Below are 19,685 nucleotides of genomic sequence, written 5' to 3' on the forward strand. Positions count from 1 at the left end.
GATAGAGCTGATATTTTCAGTGAAGTCTTTCTGTGCTGACTGGAGAGGAAATGTCTTGATTAAACTTGATGTCAGTCTGAAGTGGGGCACGGTTTGTAAAATGGAGGTCATTCTTTAAACATTTATCCGATAAGTTCTGATTCTGCATTTGATCCTCCCAAATGCTGTGTTTTGTCGCTCCCAAGTTAATAAACGCCTGGAGCCAAATCTGAAACATTTTGCTGTCACAGTAATTGACTCTGCATTTCTTACTTTGCTTCAGAACATTTCTAAATAATAAATCAGTCGATGCATAAAAGAGAGAAGGAGAAATGCTGTGTGTGTGGGTGAGAGCTCATGTTTCATATCAAGTCATCTCAGCACAAAACAAATAAACTGCGTCAGTACCGGGGGGCTTGTTTGTGTTACTGTCATTGTGGCCACTTGAGTAATCCTCTCTCTAAACTACTGTACAATGTGGCTCTGAGGGTTTCAGCTCTGAGTTAGATCTGACAGAGCTGCTTTACTTTCAGTTCTGCTTAATAAACACTGTGAAAGTAAACTGAGCATATGAATCACCGTTGTTACTGGGAATATTTACCTTTGCTTTTAAAAGGAACTGAACTGGTGTTTAGTAGAGATTTCCTGGTTCCTGATTACTAACTCTGATCCCTCTTCCCTTCTCAGGACAAAACTCGAGTAGTTTCCCCTATCATTGATGTCATCAACATGGACAACTTCCAGTACGTTGGAGCCTCGGCAGATCTGAAAGGAGGTATGCTTCACTAGGAGAGAGGCTGATGCAGCATTCAAAGCTGTTTTTTTGCAACCTCATGCTCTTGTTCACACACTGTTCCCTTCAAGCAGCTGGTCTTGTTTCATGTACACAAAAAACACTCATTTTGCAAACAAATATCCAGCATGTTTAGCCGTACTGGAGCACTGACTGCATATGAATATGGATGACATGTCACCACCTCCACTGCATGTAAACTGAGGCCAAAATGCCCTCGTGATGGGCTTTGACATATCACATTGTTGATGTCATATGTCCCTCTGACCAGTAGCCACACTGATGAATTGTCACGTTATGGCCTGTCTCTCAGACATTAAATGTTGGATGTCACAAAACTCCCTTCAGCTCAATGAATTAAATCAGAAGTCCTGTTATTTGGCCCCCCTCTCTCACCACCACCCTGAAAAACAATCTCAACAACCTTACAGCAAATCTGAAACACTCCGTCTGCAATTTAGGTGTATTTTTCGACTCAGACCTTAATTTTGACACCCAAATAACCAAGGTCACTCAATCCTGCATTCTCCAGATAAGAGACATTGCAAAAATAAAAAAATTTCAGTCCTATCCAGACCTTGAAAATGTTATCCATGCTTTCATTTCTTCACTACTTGACAATTGCAATTTACTTTATTCTGGTATCTCCCAAAAACGTATTTCCTGTCTCCAACTCATCCAAAATTTAGCAGCCAGACTTTAAACAAACTCCTAGAGACAAGACCATATCACCCCCATTCTCGCCTCTCTCCACTGGCTATCGGTCAAGTATAGGATTGATTTTAAACTTTTACTTATTACTTTACTTACTTATTACTCACCCCAACATACAGTACATCACAGATTCACCAACACCCTGCGAGCCTAGCCGCTGTCTTCGGTCCTCAGGTAGCAGCCTCCTTTGCATTCCGCCAGCTTGCCTTGTTAGAGCTCCACTACTATGGAACTCCCTACCTGAGGAACTGAGGTTGGCTAATTCCTTGCCCTCTTTTAAATCGCTCCTTTAAACCTACTTTTACACAAAGGCTTTTCTATAGTAAATCCGTTATAAATAGTTTAATCCCACTTCTGTGTATTATGCCTATTAGTTTTATTGTTTTATTATCTGTTTAGACCCTGTCACCAATTTATAGTTTCCTGTTTACTTTCATTTTGTTTGTATAACCTGACAGTTTTAATCTCACGCTGTTAAAACTATGCTGTGCTCAGTGTTTTTAATATTCTTTATTTATTTTATTTTATCCTGTGTTGTTTTTTTATTTTTTTTATTATTTATTTGAATTCAGTACTTGCTCAGAAGGGATGTAGCTGAAGGAGCCAAAGAATTCATATCCCTCTCCTTCTTCTAGCCAAACACAGTTTAAGGCCTGCGTTTAAAGGTGGCGCTCTTTGAGCTTGCAGCACCCACAATTCAGTTTCAGAGCGCTTCCTATCAGCATTTATTGTTGCCTGGTTCCCTTGAGTTGATTTCTGCTTTCCTCTGTAAATCCATAAGGTTAGTAATAGCTCTGTGCACCTAACATTTTCTTTCATTCAATTAAGTTTATTCAATTATCATCAAGAAAACAATGTACAGGAATCCTGACCCCTAAATACCTTGAAATATGTGTTAGGCCCTTCTCTGCCTTCTCATGACAATGGAGCCAATAGCTTTTGGTTTTAGTTGATGAGTGTTTCTGCCAGCTCTGCTGCAGTATGTCTCTGCTCTGTCACAGCTGCAGTAGTCCTGAAACCCCAGATATGCAGCACTTCAATTTTGCCGGATGTTGGACCACTGCGCATAAATTTAGCACAGAGAAGAATGAGTGAAGTAGGATGTTCTGCCGAAACCAAATTAAAATATCCTGTTAAATATCAGGATAAAAAAATACTCTACAAAACAACATAATGGGGAGTAGCAGAGCCCAGAGTCAATTTTATTATTTTATTAAATATCACCTGGGTCAGTCGGGTCGAAAGCAGAAAAGAGTCATGAGTGTTCAGTTTGAAGCAAACAGTCACAGTTATGGAAACTTAAATGACTCTTGTACTGATACTTGTGTTTTCTTTTGCTGTTCTTCTAACATGCTCATCATGCTCAGTCACACTACAGGTGCATTTGTCAACAGTGCTGGCATTACATCCACTTATTTTAGCAACAAATAGCTTCAGTGAAAAAATAAACACTAGGACATAAATCAGCATGATAGGACTAACTTTAAAGACTAAAACCATGTTGGACAAAAATATTTTAGAAGTATTTTAAATTTGTAGTTTGAAACTTGTCCCATCTGTTCATATAGAGGAGATGGGTTAATGAACTATACTGCAGTCAGTCAACATACGGCGCTCTAAATGTTTCTCTTCACTTTTAATGAGTGGTTGTGTTGTAAGTATGTAGCTTGATGGATGCTGTAAATAGTTTTACAGAAGACAGATAACATTGATGTGAATGAGGTCTTCATTTCATTATACATACCAAGTGTTTTTGGCTTTCTCCAAGACATTAATTCTGTTCTGTCACATCCTATGCAATTCATGTGGTTAGTGTGTTAAGTAAATTGGCACATCCACATGTGTAATGTCAGATTTTGGGGCTGACTTCCCTCTGAATAGACAAACACGTGAAATCAGACAGCTGCTGATGCGTCCAGACACCTAATGTGAACCTTTCAAATCTAATTGCGTAACCAGTCTGCCACTTAATCCCAAATTATGGTCCTGATGGTGTTGTTATTTCATCCTCTGTGTGTTTATTTCGGCAGGTTTTGACTGGAATTTGGTGTTTAAATGGGACTACATGACCTTGGACCAAAGACGAGCCAGACAAGGCAATCCCATCGCCCCCATAAAGTGAGACAGATTAAACCCATGCATTGATTTAAGTGATCACACATATGACACACTTGTTTGCCTCCATCCACTAATCTAACCTTTGGTCTCTGTGCCCCCTGCAGGACTCCTATGATCGCTGGAGGTCTGTTCGTCATGGATAAGGAGTACTTTGAGCAGCTGGGGAAATATGACATGATGATGGATGTGTGGGGAGGAGAGAACCTGGGTGAGTGTTATGCAGATTCAGCAGTCACAGTAGAGCTGAGAGTCGGTAGAACCACAGTAGAAAGATGATGGTGTTGAGAATATTAAAGTTTTATGCTGTAATGGATGCTGAAGGAACAGATAATCTTTACTCTATACTTTAAAATGAACTAATTATTTCAGCCTTCACACATTATAGCTGTCTCTACCAGATTTTAACTGGGGACATCTGTATTATGAGGCTTATCAGATAATATCATTGTCTTTAAGCAAGTTCTGTCCAACATATCTATTTGCTGATGTGAAGCCACAGTTAGCTTACCTGACACACCAGATGGATTTCTTTCATGCGTCCATCGTGTGTCAAATTAGCTAAGAAACATGGAAATGGGCGAAAAACATCTGCTTTGCAAGATTAACAGTTAGCTTAGCTTAGCTTTGCAAGAAGAATGGAATTTTCTTTGTGTGTGTTGTTGGGGTTTTTTGTGGGTTTTTTTGGTGGGGGTGGGGGGCAGCTGCTTTCATCCTGTGGTACTAAAATCTACCTTTTGGCACCTCTAACTTCAGTGCATTATTGGTTAACTCTGATTATAAAAATGAGATTGTAAAGTTTACTTGCTATTTCAAAGTGTTTTTTTCCACATTTTTTCTGCACAGAGCATTTCTGTTTGTAATTTTGAAACAAGCAACAACTTCTGTTGTTAAATTAAAGCCAATGCAGAGTACAACAATCTGGAGTTTCCTTGTGGTCCACTTGAGGCTGGCTGTAAAACACCCAGAAATTAAAGTATAACATATTTTAATTGCCCATTTTTTTCTGCAGAAATAGACATTTTTACAGGCTGGGTTAAAAATAGCTCTGGTTTAAATAGCCCATGTCTTTCTGGGCGTATACTCTGTGGGGTTATATCTGTTATGACAGATATATTTTAAATAAAGTAAGGCTGATATAGCACAAATTTGCAAGCATCACAAACATCGATTTATGTGCTTGCACTGTATGGTCCGATGGCCATGAGTTCTCACGCTGTACAAGTGAAGTCAGGAAAGACTGTAACAGTCTCAGATACTGAGGTTGAAGTCATATCTAGTCATAACCTCTTTCTCACAATCTCTTTCTCCATCTCACACACACATAAACACCATCACCATCTGTGTCAGCTAGAGGTAGAAATAGTTCCTGCTTGTGTATTTCCTTTATTATGGGGGGCATTAGAAAGTATTCCTGCTGTTTTCATGGTGATGTAAGACATTGTCTTGCATTTTACAAAGGAAAAATGCCCCAAAGTTGAGGATTCTGCACTTACTGTGGGAGTGTATGCAGTCATATGACCAAAATACATGTGAGAAATCTATCCGACCAGTCAGGAGCGGCTGGTTGGGCCGTAGTCGGGTGATGGTCGGATGTCATATACACCTGTCAGTGCACAACAAATGAGGCACAATCAGACTGAAAATATGTGTGACTTACAAGCGAGTTGTGAGACTCAAAATTCATGCCTGAATTGGATTAAATTCACACCCGGCTTAAGGCTTGCCTCAGTGCTACCTCTTTGCCTCTTTCCAGACTGCCTCTCTACTTTTCCCTGCTGCTGCTGCTGCATATTTTACCACATTCAGATTTGGGTGGGGTAGATATTATCATCATCAGTCAGAAAGACAATTAGCGATGAAAAACTGACTTATAACTTCTTTTGATATATTAAATACACATTTGTAGCTGTGAAAGCTACAGCCACAGTGATGCCACTTGTTTGTTTCTGAACTGCAGCTTAAAGAGCCTTAAGTTTAGACTATCAGTTGTCACAAGCTTGATTTTTTGGACTGGCAGTGATTAGATCTGAATGACAGGGTTGATACCTAATCTGACGTCTCAATCATGGTGGGTAAGGGGCTGCTGTAGCAGCTCATCAATCACAGGAAGCCAAATCATACCCTTCATCACTGTTTTTTTGGGATAATAGTTATAAAAAAACAGCAAGCACCATAGAAGTACACTTCAAACTAGTGACTGAAACTATAAACCCACGAGTAAAAGGTTTACTGAGGTGATGTAAACAGGAAGGGTCATTCTCTGATCATCTTTGATACAAATGATTGTCTTTTTTGGAGGAGTTGCCCCCTGCTGGTCATCACACATTATGAAGGTTTTAAGCATTGCTGCACAAATTTCACTTTTGGAACAAGAGACCACAATCCCCTTGCGCTGACTAAAATCTCAGACATTTATTTATTCCATCAAACCTTGTTTTGTTTTCATCATAAATTTTGCATTTATATTGATGGACTGAAGATTTCTTCCTCACTTACAAAACCTTAATCTTTCTCAGGATCACCAGAGAAGCCCTGGTGAAGTGTCTCACGCTGTCATCAGCTCATGAGCTCATTCAGAGTCTCCCTGCCAGGAGCAGAAAATCCTCTGGTGGTCATATCTGAATGAAAGAGTCTTTGAGATGATGGCTGATCTTAGAAAATTACAGTGATAATGTGATAATGATCACAGGAAGGACTGAGTGAAGATAACCGTAGTGTACACAATAGAGATCATTTGCAAACCGTACAATGATATAATAACAGCTGTGTCTCTCTGTTTCTTTGTCTGAATTCATTTGGGAAACCTTTTGAGAATAAACAGAATGATTCATGCTCCTCTGGAGACAACACAGTGATTCAAACATGGATCAACAGTTCAGACTCAGATTTACAACGTCTCATTTACAAAACATTTTTTCAGTGCTAGAGAAGGATGTTTATTCAGGAGATACTCCTACATTCTGCTTACAGAAAATAAAGGTATTATGTCTACACAGAAAGTTATTTGGATCTGACCTGTGCTGTGTTTTGTTTTCCAGAGATCTCATTTCGTGTGTGGCAATGTGGTGGTAGTCTAGAGATCATCCCCTGCAGCAGAGTTGGCCACGTCTTCAGAAAACAGCATCCCTATACCTTCCCCGGGGGCAGCGGGACAGTGTTTGCAAGGTAGCACACACGTACAACACAAAATTATAGACAGTGGTTGCAAATATTCATTTATTTTTAAGGTGACATCCATCACATTTCTTTTCTTTCTAAGAAATTAATTTCCCATTCCCATTATATTCCTACCTCTGTGTTGTCTATCCTGAATTTGCCCTTAAGTCATGATTACCCTCATGTGTGAAAGCAGTGGGAGCAAAATTGGGTAAAATGTCTTGCCCAAGGACACACTGAGATGTGAGTGCAAGAGGTTGGGATCAGACCTGTTCTGTATGTACTAAAATAGTTGACATGGCCCCTGTTAGTTTGCATGTGGCCCCTGCCGGTTGCCTGCCCCTGTTCTAGGTAATAGAGTTGTCTTTTAACAAGCAAGGGGCTGACAAATTGATCCATGGGTCCTTATGTCAGTGCAAAATAGAGAATCTCTCCAAGTGTAGAAATAATCCTTGTAAGATAAAATGGCTAAAATCTTATTTAAATGTTGGAAAAATAGAATAGCTTCTATATGGGTCATTTCTCTACACTTAAAGCTGTAATATAATCAACAATCAACACTTGATAATAACAACATTTAAAAATTGAAAAATTACTAAAACTAAAGAAACGCTGTAATTAATTGTGATTAATTACAGCATAGTGATGTGATTAACTTGATTAATTTTTGTAATCAGTTGACCGCACTAATACTAATACATTTTTATACTGCATTGCTTTTGCAATGATTCCTGCTCTTTTGGGTCTTATTTTAATCATATAACTGGTTAATATTTTTTCTTTGTTGATCACTTTATCACTTTATCTAGCTTAGAGAATTAAACCATGGTTGCATACAGTAATAAAAATCAGTAGTGACAATTAAAAGACAATAGAGTAGTAATCACAGGGATAAAGTTGGCTTCAGATTTGGAAACAAAGCCTTCTAATGTAAAGAGGATCTGTTAGCTGATGCCCGTACCCACATAAACACTGTAGGAACATCAACAATAGGAAACACGAGGCATGGAAAGATATAGATCTCTGCTTTGAATCAGTCTCCAACCACAAGTATCCAACCCTGGAAAAGAGCCCGGCAAACCCTCACAGCCCTGATTAACAACTTCAACAAACACATCACAGGGGATTCAAAGTGGCTGTGGTTTCTCTGGACAAAGAGCTAGGGAAACGAGAGATGAAAGCTAAACTAAAGCATCCTTTGGAGTATCTTTGGAATGAGTTTTTCATTTTTATGTGTCATTGTCTGAGACAGTCAATCTGAGTTGTTGAGAGGTATTTGTGATTCCTCTTTAAAGGGAGAACCCAGTCTGCCAGCTGCGTATAAAAATGAGTGCTGTCACTTGATTGAAAAAATTAATCAAGTTAATCACAGCATTTCTTCAGTTTAAGTTGTTTTTAGATTTTTAACATTCTTATTATCAAGTGTTTATATTCATTATTTTAACTTTATAACAGTGCTTTGACTGCAATTTTACTAATAAAATGTATTTTTATTATTATAATTATTATAATTATCTTTAAATTAACATTTTGAATACTACCATTTCCTTGTGTTTTTGATTGAGATAAATTAGATGATGTCTTGAAGCCCCTTGTCATCAACACTGTCGATGGTCTGCAGTCTCTGGTGTTCCATTAGTGATCACATTAATCAGCTTAGATGTTGTTGTTTTAGGGGACAAATCTGGGTCTGCTGGACTGTGCTGGTGTAGCTTGACGTTATGGTTTGATCCTGTGTTGTTGTTAGTGTCTTTGCTAGCATTAGCAACGTTTGCTATCATGGCTTGATCCCGTGTTGTTGTTAGCATTGTTGCTAACATTAGCAAAGATGCGTTTTGCCCGGAGGTGGTACCTCAGACTCGTTGTGCCTCAGTGTAAAGACACCACCGCAGTATGTACACGCAACTTTTGTTTCATCCAGACTTCCGTAAGGCAACTTTTAAATTGAAATTTGCCATGAAGCAGACCTGGGTCTCCTCACTCATCGCTGCTGGCTGCGTTTGACCTGCCTTTAACCTTTTCACCCCAGGCACATAAACATCCATGCAGGAGGACTACGGGAGGAATTTGTAGTCAAACTTAGTCGTATGATTAAATTGTGTTATTATTTTTTTTTACGCGTTAAGCTTTCTAGATTAATCACGATCGTTAACGCCTTTTGATTAACAGGCCTAATAAAAATACTAAATTTTCCCTGCAGACTGAAGCCAAAAGGGACAGAGGGAACTAAAGAGGACAAACCTTCTGAAATCATAAAGATACTGACATAAATGAACTGACATCAGATTTTATGATAACATGCTGGCTGTAAATGTGACTCATTTCAGTTCAGAAGCACTCAGGGAATATGGTGTACGGTATGTGTCTGTCAGTTACATAAAACTTCAGCATAGTCTCAAAAGTAGTTGCATAACCCTCTCCAACAATTCAAGATATCATTTATTAATTTGATGGTTGCACAAGTGTTCTCATGTATCAGCTTCAAATATGGAGACTCACAGTGCAGAGCAGCTTCATTTGTGCTTTGAGGTTCAGCTCAGTACATCGCCTTGCCCTTCAGTCTGAGGATAAAGTCCCAGATACTCTCTCTCTGTGCCTGCTGCCTGTGGCCCTGGGGAGAAACAAGACAGCGCCTGTTTTGTCTACTTGGATGACTTTATAATTGTTCTGGGAGAAGCATTTCCCAAATATACAAGCTGTGTATATTGACTGTGTCTTAATAAGACTATCAATGTTAAAAGCCTCTTTGGACCAAGTTTAAAGCTCCCCAGAGTGCATTGTCTCTGTAGCTGGGGTGGGAAGTAACACATTACATTTTCTCACGTCCCAGTGATCGAGTAGGTTTCATTTTTTCAACATGCACGTTTTAGGGGAGCCTTAAAAACAGTGTTTTTTTTATGTGCAGCATCTTGCAGCATGTGAATGTATTCCACAATAATGACTTCTTAGAAAGAGAGCAAATTCCTTCTGGGTTTGTTGTTCTCAGCTCTTCACACTGATTATGCAGCACTTCCTTTAGCTTGATTATTTTTAACTCAAAAGCTTAAACATATCTTATGCTTGTTTTTTTCATATGTACCTCCTCTCTGCCATGCAGCCACACAGAGTACAATGGACATTCTCGCCCACTCAGGGAAGCTGTGTCTGGGGTATCAAGAGTGAGCGTTGTTGCAATAGTACAACTAATGGAAAAACCTGAAGACTTTTCAAACTGAAAAAAGATATTCTGTAGCCTAAAAATACAAAGGAATAACACAATCACCTTTGAGATGCATATCGTCCCTTGAAGTTGTTCAACAGACACAAATACTTGCAGAGAGCATTTTTTTGTCTGATAATCAACTCTAAAAGTCACTATGTAAAGTATATTTTGTATGAAGGATATCTTTATTACCCCTAAAGGGAAAATTGCTTCACAGCTATCAGTACTAAGTACAGAAATAAGAAAAAGGAAAAAAAAGATTCATCAGAGGGAAAAATGGCAGTAAATAGATATGAATACCATATGAGAGCGGCAAGAACTCTTTAAAGAGATCGTGGTTAGATTATTTTAAAATGTATCTATTTATTCATTTATCTTTTACTCAGCCAGGTTAGTCACCCTGAGATGAAACCTCTTTTTTAATGGAGACCTGAACAAGAATGGCAACAATACTCAGTTTCAGCAACAAAAGCCCTCAGGCTCATACAATTCATATTGAGTAAGCAGTTGATGAATTATCAGTCAGTCGTTACATACAGAAAGTTTGGATTCAAGACCTTTCATCAAGGATTTGAAAACATTTAATGTTACCAGTTATGTTGTTTATTATGTATGTAACAAGAAAATTGTTATTAGTGCCTGAGAAATTAAAAAACTAAGAAAGAAATCCAGACTTCTGTCAACTACTAGAGATGAGTATCTAATACTGGTACCAACAGACTTGATACCTGCTTTACCAAATTGCAAGACCAACTTTGGTGCTTCATTTTTGTAACTCTCCACTCCAAAGGAAAGGCACAAAATGAATTATGTGAAGAAGTTACACCTGTTTCCTTTACTTATTTGTTCTGTTAATAAAAAGTCATTTACGATACAGATAAAGCTTTTATTCAGCTGACAACTTTTTAAACACTTCCTTCTTTTAAAAGTATCAATTCAGGCACATAAACCTTTTTAAAAGTATCTATTTAGCACCAGTATCAGGAAAAAAATGAAGCAATAACCAACCCTATCAGCTATGTGAAACTGGCCAGCTGATTGGCCTACACTTATGTAGCCATAATATTTCAACAAGCCATTGCAAGATTCACTTTTGAAATACTCATTTTTTTGTTGAAGTGCCAGAGGTTATAGCTAGAGCTGTATTCTGCATCACAAATTAAATTTGCTGCTGTGTTGCACTTCAATGTAAAGCTTGACCTTTAATTAAGAACCTGATTGGAGATAAATGCTATTTTTTTGCACTGCAAAGAAAGGACTGCAAAGAAAAGCCATTTTCCAGATTTCTGAAGAGAGCATGCTGCATAAAACATAAAACAATAAAAAAATTCTGAAATACTGCAGGTGCATCTCCAGAGTTAGAATTTTGAGTTCATAGAATAACAGTTTACTAAAATGTTTACTTGTCATGTTTCCTAATTTTGAAATAAGATGTTCATGTAGACTTGTAAGGTGAATGTGTAAAGTGTTGGCTCATATTTTGAAAAGGACTTAGACAAATACACCAGCTTAGATTTGAGTTTTTCCTCTGCAGGCATAGAGAGAAACATGCATCAAGTGGAACAGAGAAATGCATTCTGGTTCTTCCCTTTGTTTGTCCCACTCATTCAGCCATCTACTGATGTTTGTGTGTCAACAGCTGCAGCAGATGCTGTTGTGAAACACAATTCATTGATGCTATAAAGGTAGAAAGGACACATGAGCAGACTGTGTTTACACTGACTCCTGCTGAACCGTCACTAGATGAAATGGAAATTTTACAAAATGTCATTGAACATCATGTCATCTCACAGAGACACATGAGGGTATTTGCAGGAGAAATAGACACAGGCACCTAACCCATTTAACCAGAGGAACTCTGCCCCCTAATGGTGGAACAGATAGATGAAAACTGAAGTGAAAGACAGACAGGGTGTGTGCTGTTTTGTTCATAATGTCATCTCTCTTTTCTACCAGACACGCAAACACAAGCACGGACACACTCCCAAATCTGGAAATGCTGGGTTTTGCCTGGGCACAGCTCCCATGAAACACTGATACAGTCTGCCACATCTGCATCCTAAATCCATCTCTGTGTCCCTGTCCTCTCCACCCCTTTGTCAACGCCTCTCTCTGTTTGTCCCTTTCCTTGTATTTAACTTGCTCTTTTTGTTTGTTTCTTCTTCATCTTTTATTTTAGCTCTTGTTTTGTCATGCAACATAATTGATGTCTCTTCTTCTCTCTCCTTCCTCTCTTCTTTCTATCAGGAACACGAGAAGAGCAGCAGAGGTTTGGATGGACGAGTTTAAAAACTTCTACTATGCTGCTGTCCCCTCTGCGAGAAATGTCCCCTATGGAAAGTGAGTAACAAAAAGCCGTGCAGAAGTTAGAAAGCATAATGTACCCCTAATGTAACATAAATTACAAAGGAAGTCGTATGAATGGGTAACCTTGCAAAGCAGATGGATACGCCCGTTTCCTTGTTTTTCACTGGCGAATCCATCTTGCAAAGCTCCCATCTGAACTGTTTGGGCCCGCTTAGAAAATAACAGGACCAATCAGCAATGAGGGGCAGTACTTTCAGGCATGGCAGAGTCGTGACGTAAACAAGCAGCAGCAAGAGGCCGGTGCAATTATGGTGGAAGACCTTAGCGTGGATGCTGCTAAAGCGCCAGTTTTATCAGAACTTGATGACATTCCTTCGTTAAAAGACGAACAAAGAACAGCAGTGAGTTGTTTTCTTTTCAAAAACAACAAAAGTCGAGTACTTACATGTCTATAGTCACCATGTTTCGTGTTATTCCTCGGTAGCTGCGCACATGCAGCTCGATAGCTGCTACATCCTGTGTTTTGTTGATCTGATTGGCCCATAGAGATGTGATAGACAGACCGTTCATCCAATCATACTCTGAGTTTTCTTCAAAGCCTCTGCCTTTTCTCAAACGTTTCCTATTGCAGCTTTCCCAGATGGATGTGTGAAACACATCCATCTGGCATGTCAGGTTAATGAATGGGCAGATTAATTGAATTTCCAATTAGCAGTTTGTCAGCTGGAAAGAAGTCACTCACTTTCATGTATGTGATGTGAGGCAGTTAATGCGGCTTAAAAAAAAGGCCAAAGAGTAAGACGCTGATTTACACAGATCGAAGGGCTGCCATACTGTTTGACATGCTGAAGGGATTACTGTTACATTATGACCACATGTGCCAAAATAGCTGAGCATGATAGAAAGAAATGTTATTCATAGGGAGGAGAAGAGACACCAGATGTGAATGGGCCAGGAATGTGGGAGGAAATGGTTAAAAAGCAGGCTAGCTGTGAGCTTTTCTCTAATATTTACTGTTTTTAGATAAGGCAAGAAGAGAGTCAGTGCATTCAGAAAGTATTCAGACCCCTGTCCCTTTTTCAAATTTGTTATATTGCAGCCTGATGTAACAGACAGAAAAAAAACTGTTTTTCTCATAAATCTGCGCTCAGTACCCCATCATGACAAAGTGAAAACTGATATTTTTTTTTTTTTTTTTTGCTAATATTGCTAATTAATTGAAAATATAGCTGAGGTTCCTTCCATTTCTCTTGATTCTTGATCGTTGCTGAGATGTTTCTTCACCTTGACTGCAGTCCACCTGCAGTAAAATAAATTGATGGACATGTTTTGGAAGGCCATAATTTCCATGCATTTTACACTGAGAGGCTTCCATCTAGCCAGACTTCTTCCATTTGAGAATTATGGAGGCCACTGTGCTCTTAGGAACCTTCAGTGGCAAAGATTTTTTGTGGCCTTCCCCAGATCTGTCCCTTGCTACAATCCTGTCTCTCAGCTCTGCAGGCAGTTCCTTTGACTCCATGGCTTGGTTTTTGCTCTGATATACATTGTCAGCTGAGAGGCCTAATATAGAGAGGTATGTACCTTTCATAATCGTGTCCAGTCAGTTTGATATACCACAGGTTTACTCTAATCAAGGTGTAGAAACACCTCAGCAAAGATTGGGAGATATGGAAGGAACCTTAGCTAAATTTCAAGTGTTGTTGCAAAGGGTCTGAATACTTATGTCAGTGTGGTAGATTTTTTTTGTTTTGTTTTTCAAATTTGCAAAAAGTGTCTAAAATTCTGTTTTCATTTTGTCATGATTGGGTACTGAGTGTACATTTTGAGAATAAAAATGAATTGTTTTAACTGGAGCATCAGGATAACAAAACTGAAAAAGTGAAGGGGGTCTGAATACTTTCTGAAAGCACTGTGTTTCTTCTGTTACACACACGGTGCTGACTGAGTGCCATTCATTGCTTATTCAGACTTTACCACTGTTCTCATACTGTCCACGCAGCAATATGCTCTTTCACATTCACTCTGTGTAGCTCAACAAAGTACCGTTTATTATGTGACCTTGTGGGAACACTCTTGGCCTCTTCCTCCAGTGCCAACATAAGCAGTTATTTTCCCCAAAGGATGCAGCCTTAAGATCCGCCCTAGGTCTCGACTGTCTGCCCTCACAGACTTGAAGAGTAGGAGGGCTGTAACTCAATCACTGTCCGTAAATGTTTGAAAACTGCAACCTTTGAGTCCTCTGATACCCCAACATCTCTCTCTCTCTGTCTCTCAGCATCCAGAGCCGTTTAGAGATGAAGAAGAGATTAGGCTGCCATCCTTTCAAATGGTACCTGGAGAACGTCTACCCTGAACTGCGGTGAGAGCATTTTATGTAATATGATAGGGAACATGGAATGAAACAATAATGTTATGTAATGAACTTTGATTACACATATCCCCCACCTAAATTATAGATGCTGTATTATGAGAACACAGCTTTGTTAGGTGAAACAGCATGACTCTGAGCTCCTCTGCTGGAATCTAATGTTTTATACTCACATTTTATAACAAGCATGCTGAGTTAATAAAACGTTAACAAAACGGTGTTTGTTTGTTTAGAGTCCCAGATCATCAGGACATAGCGTTTGGAGCCCTGCAGCAGGGAGGAAACTGTCTAGACACCCTGGGGCATTTTGCTGATGGGGTGGTTGGTGTCTATGAATGCCATAACGCTGGAGGAAACCAGGTAGCGTTACCACGACGACACACACAGGTCAGATTGTAAAATCCTGCTCTAGAGACACCGGGTTGGCAGGTGGTGGCACTGGTGGTGAGAGCTGGAGATGGCGAAGGATTCATGAATGTGTCAGCTGTGGCAGTAACAAAACATCAAACTGTTTTTAATGTTGAGTACATTTATGGAATCATGTCCATTAATACAGTAGGAAATAATGTATTTGCTCAGGTATAAACTGGCATCAAAACAACTGTATATGGCAGTATTTTAACATTTAGTGCATTTTAGAATCAGGAGTGTTCTTAAGTGTTTTCTGGCTGAAGTCTGTTGATATTACAAAAGCTCTGCCATTTTTAAGCTTGTGTGCCTTGAACTTAACTTTTTTATCTGCTGTTCCACCCTGCTAGCCCTTAACTTTAAGAGCACTGGTACTCAACCTTATTTGACCCAAGAGCCACATTGTCTGAAAAATCCTTTTGCTAGAACAACAACTGAAAAGGAGGTTGGGGGGTATCTAAAGGAAAACTAGAGTCGAAACGCATCAGTTGTGCCTTGCTTTTTTCAGTACTGACTTCTCTTTTTCCAGTAGGTTTTTTTGTCGTGCACCTTAAGAAGTTTATTTTTTGGAGGGTACTCCTTTTTTCCCTTTCTTTGGGGGGTAGCTATATCATTGTCAAAATGAAAATTGGTGGATTATTGTGTTGTAAAATAGGATGCAATACATAAAAATGTCTGAGAAGTGTCAGAGGAACAGATATGTCACCAATAACAGCCTATATTTTTTTATTTGTGTAAGTTCCACCAGGCCTAGAGATATGTGAAAATACCACGATGTGCTTAGTTTGAGTTATGATGCTCTTGATAAGTGATGAAGCTGAGATGAGCACTGATGAATCATGGTTGGCTATTTGGGTATTTATATTTCACATCTGGACATTTACTATGTTTTTTATTGCTTTATTAACTTAAAAGAGATGCTTTCAAATATATATATATTTTTTGGGGGGGCCTTTTATTAGTCTTTGCCCTGGGCCCCCAAACGACTATAACAACCCCTGCACATACTCACCGGCAGCTCTTTGTCTTTTTCTGCACGCCCAATTGTAAAGATCTAATTTTCTCTATCTGCTCTTTTGAGAATATTTACTATCAGAAGTACGTCAAAGATTGAATAAAGCACCCATGTTTAGACATGGTAGACATGTTTCACTCAATATTAACTCATTACGTCAAGTGTGTGGAGAGTCATACATGATGCCATGTATTGCAGTAATTATAAAACACAAGTGCGGGAGAGCATTGGCAGGAAGTGTCTGAAGAAAATGATTAAAATAAGCACATAAGCACCTTTGAACACAAGACATCAAACCTCAGTGAATGAATTAACTGGAGAGACCACAAGCGGACTTTTGTCCCTTTTCTTTCTCCTATGTAAGTTTCTCTGTTAGGTGTTACCCAACGGTAATAATATATAGATAAAAAAACCAAAGGTTTCCATTTTAATTTTGCAGTTAATGCCTCTCATCTACTAGTAGGAAACAATTTTAATGATGTGACTTGCAACAGATCTTTTCTGATAACAGTGTTTACCTTCATTAAAGTTTAAAGTAAGCCTTAAAAGAGCTGCGGGTTGAGTATCACAGTTTTGAAGTTATGCAGATTTACCCTTTGTCACACCTCTGCTACTACCTCTCATGCTGACTCAGCAGCTCAGTGGCTTCATCCCAGCATTACTCCTTTGTGACTTTCACTGAAGGAAAGGGTTTAGCAGGCCTGTAAATGTACCGTCTTGCACATGGAATACAAAAGTGGCTGTGGCCTGCCAAAGTCGTCAGCCTTATTGTGAAAAAGTATATTTTTGAGTTAGGGCTAGGGTTAGGATAGTCATGATACCAGAATTTTGATCATCAGTTTAACTCTGGTATGAACCAGACTAACTGATACCTGTTTTAAATCCACAGCATCAAAGACAGAGGTCTGGGACCTCAATGATGGCTAGTTTCTTATTTTTTACTGCCTCAAATTGCAAACAAACTCCTACACCATGTCTAAATGACTGAAAATCAGTGGCAACACCATATCAAAACCTTACATGTTTTTGCATTTAGGACAGTATGTTTGAGTTTTCATGCAACTTTTTTCATCGTTAATACCAGCGATCGTTAACCACTGTATAACTTTAGGACATATGGATTCAAAAAGTATCAAAGTATTGAACACTTAGACAACCTTACTTAAGGAAGGCTACAGAAGATAAATGTTGGTCAATGATATGCCCCCAAAAGTAACCAAGTAAACCTGTGTGTGTAAACGTGTTGTACATTCCTAAAATAGAACGACAGGTGTGCAGCTCTTACTGGGAACACTGGTTCTCAGTGTTTCAAACAGACCATCTGCTTCACACACCTGTTTGTCCTAAATCATTTTGCAATAGCACAAATTATGTTCACAACCTGGTTTGATTTTAAATCCACATTCAGTAACTTAATTTAGATTTAAAAACCATCATGAAGTAAAATGCATACTTGAGTAAGACCAATTATATCCTGAAATAACTCTGCAAAGATAAGTAGAATGTTGCTTAAATTAACTTTATTAAAGCTCCTGTTTTTATGAAACAGTCTGGGATTAATGTTGTTTCCTCTATATAAAGGAACCAGACCATCAGCTAAAATATTTACTATTTTGACAAATTCACAGCACACTGCCAAAAGATACCAGGATGAGGCTTTTCCTTAGAAACACTTCCATTTAGAAATGAATGTACAATATCAGCAAAGAAACAAAAGAAACTGCTTTGTCCTCGGAGGATCTCGTTACTGGCACAAACTTAAAGTTCAAACAGGAACTGTAAAAACATCAAACCTCACTGCACATTGATAACCAATCGTGTTGCAGACCACCGTCTGCTCAGCTGTGATGCTCTGCTGAATGTGCAGCACTCAGCACTGAGTGTGTGTTGTAAACACTGGCGTAGCACACACTCTGCAGGACGGCCATGTAATGACACTGTTAATAATAAATAATCCAAAATATTTTGTTGTGAATTATTGTTTATGTTCTGTTGAAAAAAGACGTTTAAATTAGCACATATTGAGAATGACCAGGGACAGTTTATCAGTGTCTGGAAGGAGGTAAACAGAACTTGTTCATATGTACCTTATAGCTTTTAAGAAATCTGACCTTCAGTCCAATGGATCTGCACTGTAGCACTAATCTCTCAGACCAAAACTCCTAGCCTGCCTTGTCCCCTTAGTGTTCAAACCAAGTAAAGCCATCTGTAGCACTCCATTTGGGTATACGGTTAAAAAAAAGGACAGATTTAGTTCTTATTTCTTTGAAGTAGTAGCCAGTAGTTTTTCCTTGAATTGTTCACTTGCAATAAGATTCCCCTGTTGTGCCATTGGAGACAGGATGTCTCTCTTTCCTTATGTGTTTCCAGGGCTAACAGTTGGAAAGGGAGGGAGAAAAACTCGCATGAAACATATTTGAACCTCTGAGTGTAGAATAAACAAGTTGAAGGAAGCATTGTCCTCTCAGGGTGACACAGAGCTGAGAACAACAAACCTAGAGAAAGTTTGACTTCACTCTATTTTAAAAAGCCATAACTAGGCAAGGGAAGTTTATTTATATAGCATCTTTCAGACACCAGGGAATCCAAAGTGCTTACCAGTGGCATTAACAAACATCTCAAACAAGGGTATATGGGACGCATATGGCCTAAGGGTTAAGACGTGCCCCGTGTACATGGGCAGCACAGGATCATGTCAGGATAAGGGTTTGTTTCCAGCATGTCCCTCCCCCATTTTCTTATCTGCTTTTCTGACACTATCTACTATCCTCCTCTATGAATAAAGGCAAAAAAAAGTCCAAAATATATATATTTAAAAAATAAAACAAGGGTATATGGTCAGTGCATACACAACTCACACAAACTAGATGTGTGCCCAAACAAAGTTGATACAACCTAACATGTTTGACCATGCAAATGTGCATATATACAGTACTGTGCAGAACTGTTAGGCATGTTTGGGACACAAATTGAGTTCCCACCTTTAGGGCAGAGAAAGGAGTGAGTGTGGCAAGTAGGCATGTCTTGGAGTACAATCAGGGCAGGAAGCAGGGACGCCACAAGCCCTTGGTGGTGTTGTGGATGTCCCAGCGCCCCAAAACTATTGGCGGTCACCAGGCGTATTACAAGGGGTGAAAAGGACCAGACAAAAGAGATGCCATTGAGCTGATCTTTGGCTGAGCAACACATAGGTGGCAACATGTGTAGCTTGACTCTTCCCCACAGCGCCGGGTTGTGGGGAACATGTATGCGGATTTAAACATATACGCACAAGATTAAAAACAGTAGGTTAACAAAATGCTATTCTGTTACAACTGCTATACAAATATTGTATATATTTGGTTAGGATACATTTTTTACCTGCTATATCAATGCATTAAGGATAATGTACTAAAACTGATTCATAAACTCCTGTTGTGTCTGTTTCTGTAAAGGAGTGGGCCCTGACTAAGGATAAGTCGGTCAAACACATGGACTTGTGTCTGACAGTGGTGGATAGAACGGCCGGCTCTCTCATCAAGCTACAAGGCTGTCGAGAGAATGACAGCAGACAGGTAATGCACACAGGGACGGTTAAACTCTAACAAACATCAACACTCATTTCTGACATTTAATGTCATGC

The 19,685-nt window shown here is 39.1% G+C and overlaps 1 protein-coding gene across 2 annotated transcripts in view; it reads left to right on the forward strand.

The window, feature by feature from the left end:
* Positions 1 to 19,685, forward strand: part of galnt2 (UDP-N-acetyl-alpha-D-galactosamine:polypeptide N-acetylgalactosaminyltransferase 2) — a 116,599-nt gene that overhangs the window by 91,228 nt on the left and 5,686 nt on the right. Inside the window, exons 8-15 of one of the 2 annotated variants that reach the window (XM_041785910.1) lie at positions 667 to 754; positions 3,517 to 3,604; positions 3,709 to 3,812; positions 6,643 to 6,769; positions 12,210 to 12,302; positions 14,548 to 14,631; positions 14,874 to 15,027; positions 19,498 to 19,617. In XM_041785910.1, the coding sequence (XP_041641844.1) occupies positions 667 to 754; positions 3,517 to 3,604; positions 3,709 to 3,812; positions 6,643 to 6,769; positions 12,210 to 12,302; positions 14,548 to 14,631; positions 14,874 to 15,027; positions 19,498 to 19,617 (858 nt within the window). The remainder of the gene's footprint in view (positions 1 to 666; positions 755 to 3,516; positions 3,605 to 3,708; positions 3,813 to 6,642; positions 6,770 to 12,209; positions 12,303 to 14,547; positions 14,632 to 14,873; positions 15,028 to 19,497; positions 19,618 to 19,685) is intronic. The other variant, XM_041785918.1, reaches the window with a different exon arrangement.

The sequence above is a fragment of the Cheilinus undulatus genome, linkage group 1 (assembly GCF_018320785.1).
Source record: "Cheilinus undulatus linkage group 1, ASM1832078v1, whole genome shotgun sequence".
In the NCBI taxonomy this organism is placed as follows: domain Eukaryota; kingdom Metazoa; phylum Chordata; class Actinopteri; order Labriformes; family Labridae; genus Cheilinus; species Cheilinus undulatus.